Raw genomic sequence first — 5,578 nt, 5'->3', positions numbered from 1 at the left:
TATTTAATTAAATTAACCTCATATTTTGAACAGGTAATACATGTACATGGTACAAAATTCAAATTATACCAAAAGGTGAGCAAGAAAGATTAAATTTTCTGCTCATAGCTGTTCTCCAGCTACCTCCCCCATTTCCTTCCTAGGAGACTGTTGCACATGGAATGCTCATGTCCCCTAAAAACACATATGTTGAAATCCTAACCCCCAATGTGATGGTTTTAGGAGGTGAAGCCTTTGGAAGGGGATTAGGTCATGAGGGTGGAGCCCTCAGGAATGGAATCAGTGCACTTATGAAAGGGGCTCAGTTTCCCTCTTTCCATGATGTGGGCAGACGACGGGAAGAAGGCCGTCTGCAACTTGGGGAGGGCCGTCACCAGAAGGACCCAAACATGCTGCCACCCTGATCTTGACTTCCAGCCTCCAGGACTGTGAGAATTAAATGTTTATTGTTTAAGCCACCCAGTCTATGGTATTCTGTTATAGCAGCCTGAACTAAGATGAACAATGCTAACAATTTCTCACACATCGTTCAGGAGATGTCTTTTCTGTACACGTGCAAGCAAGAACTTGTGTATCTGTTTTTTTCACAAGTGGTGGCATGCTGTACGCACAGTTCTACTTCTTATGCTTAGTAATATATTAGATTGCTCTATGTGAAGTTACCAATATTCTACTGTTTTGACCTACAAAATATATTGGACATCCTTTAATATCAGCACATAAGGAGGTGCTTTGGTCTTTTTTTTTTTTTTTTTTTTTTGTAGACATAGGGTGTTGCCATATTGCCCAGACTGGTCTTGAACTCCTGGCCTCAAGTGATCCTCCGTCTCAATCTCTCAAAGTGCTGGGATGACAGGCTCAACTCATCTTGTCTGTTTTTTTTTTTTCCTTAAATAAAGTATAACATACATAAGACTTTACAAATGTTAGGTGTACACACCCCTATGTAACCAGCACCCAGATCAATAATTAGAATAGTACCAGCACCCAGAAGGCCCCTGTACCCGCTCCTAGGCACTACCTGACTTTGAATTTTATATAAATGGAACTGTCCACTATGGACCCTTATGTGCATAGATTTTTTTTTTATTTTTTTTTTTTTTGAGACAGAGTCTCATTCTGTTGCCTTGGCTAGAGTGCCGTGGTGTCAGCCTAGCTCACAGCAACCTCAAAGTCCTGGGCTCAAGCGATCCTCCTGCCTCAGCCTCCCAAGTAGCTGGGACTACAGGCATGCGCCACCATGCCCGGCTAATTTTTTCTATATATTTTTAGTTGTCCAGCTAATTTCTTTCTATTTATAGTAGAGACGGGGTCTTGCTCATGTTCAGGCTGATCCCGAACTCCTGACCTCGAGTGATCCTCCAGCCTTGGCCTCCCAGAGTGCTAGGATTACAGGCGTGAGCCGCTGCGCCTGGCCTGCATAGATTTTTTTAATTGGTTGCACAATAGTCCATCTTTGGAAGTCTCTTACTTTGTTTAACCCTATTGGTGCCCTACTGATGGACGGTAAGTGTGTTTATAATCTTTTGCTAGTACAAACAGTGGGAGGATGAACAACCTTGTAAATATAAGCTGTTTTAAAATGTGTTTTCTGGGAAATTGCCAACACATACAGAGTAAATAGTATAATGGACACTCAGTTTCAACAACTTTTGACATGCTGCTGTTCTCGTTTAGAATAAGGTATTTTCAAAGTAGGATTCCACTTACCCAAAAGATGCCCTTTTGGAAAGGCTGGAAATGTAGGCTGTAGAGGCTCAGCGTGTATCAGTGAATAGCTGTGTGACCACGGGGAAGTCACCTAACCTCTCTTATCTCCCCCTCCAGTAAAATGGAGATGATACTTCCTGTAGCACAGAGCGGTGCTGAGGAGGCAGGACCTGGATGGGCGCTTTTCCGACGGCGGAAAGCAGGTGGGAGGGAGCGCGCGGCTCGCGGCCAAGCCAAACGGCGTGGAATCCCCAACGTAATGAGTGTCAAGGGCTCAGCATCGCGCTCCAGCTTTTTCTCCACCGTTCTGCTTTCCCAGCCGTCTCTTTGTCTTTTCAAACCACCTTTTCACTTGCTGAAATCACTTTTGAGCCAAGGGACGCTTCTTAATGAAAGCAAGGAAACGCGGGGGAGAGTCCGGGGACCAGGGCGGGGACAGCGGCGTCCTCACCAAGGTTTGCATCATTGCACAAGCTCAAGGCTCCGGTTAGCGGGGTCCCACCCTCCTCCTCGTCCCCACCCCGGCTTCGGGAAGATCGGGCGTCCCCCATCGCTTGCCCCAGTCCCCACCGACCCCCGGTCCCCGTAGCTGCGCTGGTCGCGAGTTCGAGTCACCCTCCTCCCGGAGGCGACCACGTCCGCGCCTGTCCCGCGCCACGCCCGCGCCGCGAGCGCCCCTCCCCCGCGGCCACGCGGCCGGCCCCGCCCTCCCCGGGTGGCCGTCGGGGTCCCGCGCGCCGCCCCCCGCCCCGCAGCCGAGCGCGGCCGGGCAGGGCTCCCCCCCCAGCGCGAGCACTGGGCCTGGCAGGCGCCCCGAGATTGTTGTGAGGCGTCTCGCCAGTTGGTGAGCGCTGTAATCTGAACCAGCTGTGTCCAGACTGAGGCCCCATTTGCATTGTTTAACATACTTAGAAAATGAAGTGTTCATTTTTAACATTCCTCCTCCAATTGGTTTAATGCTGAATTACTGAAGAGGGCTAAGCAGAACCAGGTGCTCGCTCCGTGGGCTCTGCAGTGGCTCGGAGGACCCAGGCGCTGTCCCCGCGTCCTCTCCGCGACTCGCCGGCCCGTCGGGAACAGAACCGCCGCGGCCCGGGCCCGAGGAGGCCGGAGCGCAGGACCCCGCCCGGCCCTGCCCGCGAGCTGGTCTTTCCGTCGCTTCTCGCCTCGCGCGTCTTGGACATGCCAGGATTCAAGAGGTGGGCTCTGGGCGCGGGCTTGCTTTCTCCGGGGTCTGGAAACCTTAGCAAAAGCCGATGGGTGGAAAATGGCCATGGCTGGGATTCAGGCTGTGTCAGGATATTGGAAACGGCATTAGCTAGTGATGCAATGACATTGTTAATTACAAAAAGCTGCGCCTCTGTAACTTCCATCTCAAGCCTTCTTTTGGGAGTGGGTGTTTTCTAACGGTTTCGGAAGTCAGCATCTGAGAGAGGGCTGCAAAAATCTCAGCGCTTCATTCCTCCTTTTTTGTTGTTGTTTTTTCTTTCGGAAAGGGCAGCAGCTTCGTGTGCCGTTTCACAAAAATTTGTTGAATGTATTTTTAAATTTGGGAGAACAATTACTAGTTCACTAGCAATTCCTAGCAGTTACTGTGCTGCGTGGGCTGTTGGACAAGCAGACGGGCTCGCTGAACATCGCAGGGCTGGACTTGCTCTATGTCTGTGTGGGATTCTCAAAGGGCATGGGACCCAGAAGTTTCAAGCCAATGAGAAGAGGGGACTGCAGACGCAGATACATGTAAGCAAATGTTGTGCTATCCTTTAAGGAAATTGCAATTCCAGTAGACTGATCCTTAAACCTTGAAGAACTTTACGTAGATAACATCTGCACAGTCTTTATTCAGCCAGCTCTTGAAAGCATGGCTGCTTTCAGCAAATTAACTGTGTGTGTGTGCGTCTGTGTGTGTTTGCACATGCATGCTGGAAACTAAGCCGTGACAATGTCATCCTGGATTGGGGACCAGCACTTCTGTGTCAGACAGTCCTGATAGTGGTTGGTCTCTTCCGCTTTCCTTGCATCTGAGGCTGGTGCCCCAAGTGGGTGAACCCACCTGCTTTAGAAAGTTCCCAGGAGCACCAACCCTCCTCCCCCAATATTCCTATAGTCAGTTCATTTTGGGAGTTTTTTAGGGTTTTTCGTGACATAGTGCAGCTATTTGTGATGCTGTGAGAGCAACAGTGCTTGGGTACTATTGCATTTTAGGAAAACCCGCTCTATTAACCTGGACCCTGTTTGGCACCCCGCAGACCCAACTGTGGCTCTTCTAGGAGGCTGGGCTTGAGGCAAGACCTGTCCCCGGGCTGCCGCCAGCCAGAGGGAATGGGAATGCGGGGTGCAGGGGGAGAAATGGGGTTAGCACGCCTTTTCCACTAGCTCTTCTAGTCCACTGCGTTGCAGTCAGCCTGTTCTGTCTCCAACATAAACGAGACAGGGTTTTATAACCAACCGAAAGGAAACTTCATGTGAAGAAACAGGAAAACATTGAAATTCATAATATACAGACTGGAAAATAAATTTGTTATTGTTCTTTCATTCCTTCCAGATATAAATCTGGCTGTTGCAAATATCAAAAAGCCCTGGGATTTGGCTCTGCACTTTATAAGGTCAGAGCTGTCTCCAGTGTTCTAGAACCTGGCTCACACAGGCGCTTAGAAACTTGTGGACACTCAGGGTCTTTATTCTTTGGATTGGGGACTAGACGGAAACGGGCTTGCATCTCCTAGCACCACGTTAGGGCTCTAACCTCTCTGGAAGTCACCTTAACTCCAGGCCCTCTAATACCTTGGGTTGCTGAATCGGATGAGCCATGTGTCCTGGATGTCAGTGAACTTTGTAATCTATCGAACACTCTATAAAGGGAGGGATTATAATGTGGCAGTGCATGTTGGCAGTAACAGGCCACTGAATCCAGCCAGGTCCCTTGGTCCACAGGTCCTTCAAAATCACCTCCTCCAGGAAGTCTTCCCTTCCTGTTCCTATTCCCAGCCTTCCTGCTATAGCACTCAATGGGTAGATCTCTCAGTGCCCTTGCCAAAGTATACAGACATTACTGATTTGTGCAGCTCCCCAACCAGCTCTTGGGGAGCGAATGTTTCATAGTCTTGCAGCTCTTCTCCCTGGTGTCCACACCTGCAAGTGGTAGTTGCTTGGTTAAATCACTGCAGAACTGAATAATAGCACTAAATAAAGCTCTGCATTTGCATAGATTTTGCATTTTTTCCACCTTACCCATATCTGAGTGTCCAGTTTAGCATGTTAAGTACATTCACGTTGCTGTGTAACCAATCTCCAGATCGCTTTTCATCTCCCACAGCTGAATCTCTGTAGCCATTAAACAATTCCCCATTTCACTCTCCCCCACCCACTGGCAACCACCATTCTACTTTCTGTCTCTATAATTTTGACAACTCTAGGGACCTCATAGAAGTGGACTCATAGTATTTGTCTTTCTTTGCGAGTGGCTTATTTCACTTAGCATAATGTCCTCAAGGTTCGTCCACAATGTAGCGTGTGTCAGAATCCCTTCCTTTTTAAGGTTGAATAATATTCCCTTGTGTGTTTACACCACATTTTGTTTATCCACTCATCCACTGATGGACATTTGGATTGTGTCTACCTTTAGGCTGCTGTAAATAATGCTGCTCTAAACATGGGTGTACAAATATCTCTTCAAGTCCTTGTTTTCAATTCTTTGGGGCATATCCCTAGAAAGTAGAATTGTTGGATCATGTGGTAATTCTATGTTTAATGTTTTGGCGAGCTGTCATCCTGTTTTCTGTGAAGGCGACACCATTTTTACATTCCCACCAACAGTGCACAAGGGTCCCCATTTCTCCACATTCTCCCCAGCACTCATTAGTTTCTG

General features: G+C 48.5%; 1 protein-coding gene across 1 annotated transcript in view; it reads left to right on the top strand.

Annotated features, from left to right (window-relative positions):
* The first annotated feature begins 2,460 nt into the window (after positions 1–2,460).
* The window catches only part of FBLN5 (fibulin 5), a 99,876-nt gene continuing 96,758 nt past the window's right edge, over positions 2,461–5,578 (top strand). The window contains exon 1 of the mRNA XM_012656739.1: positions 2,461–2,909. Coding sequence (XP_012512193.1) covers positions 2,893–2,909 — 17 coding nt within the window. The 5' untranslated portion in view covers positions 2,461–2,892. The remainder of the gene's footprint in view (positions 2,910–5,578) is intronic.

Source organism: Propithecus coquereli, unplaced genomic scaffold, assembly GCF_000956105.1.
Source record: "Propithecus coquereli isolate 6110/MARCELLA unplaced genomic scaffold, Pcoq_1.0 Scaffold516, whole genome shotgun sequence".
Lineage (NCBI taxonomy): Eukaryota > Metazoa > Chordata > Mammalia > Primates > Indriidae > Propithecus > Propithecus coquereli.
The sequence above is the reverse complement of the archived record's forward strand: the minus strand, read 5'-3'. Positions and strand labels throughout refer to the sequence as shown.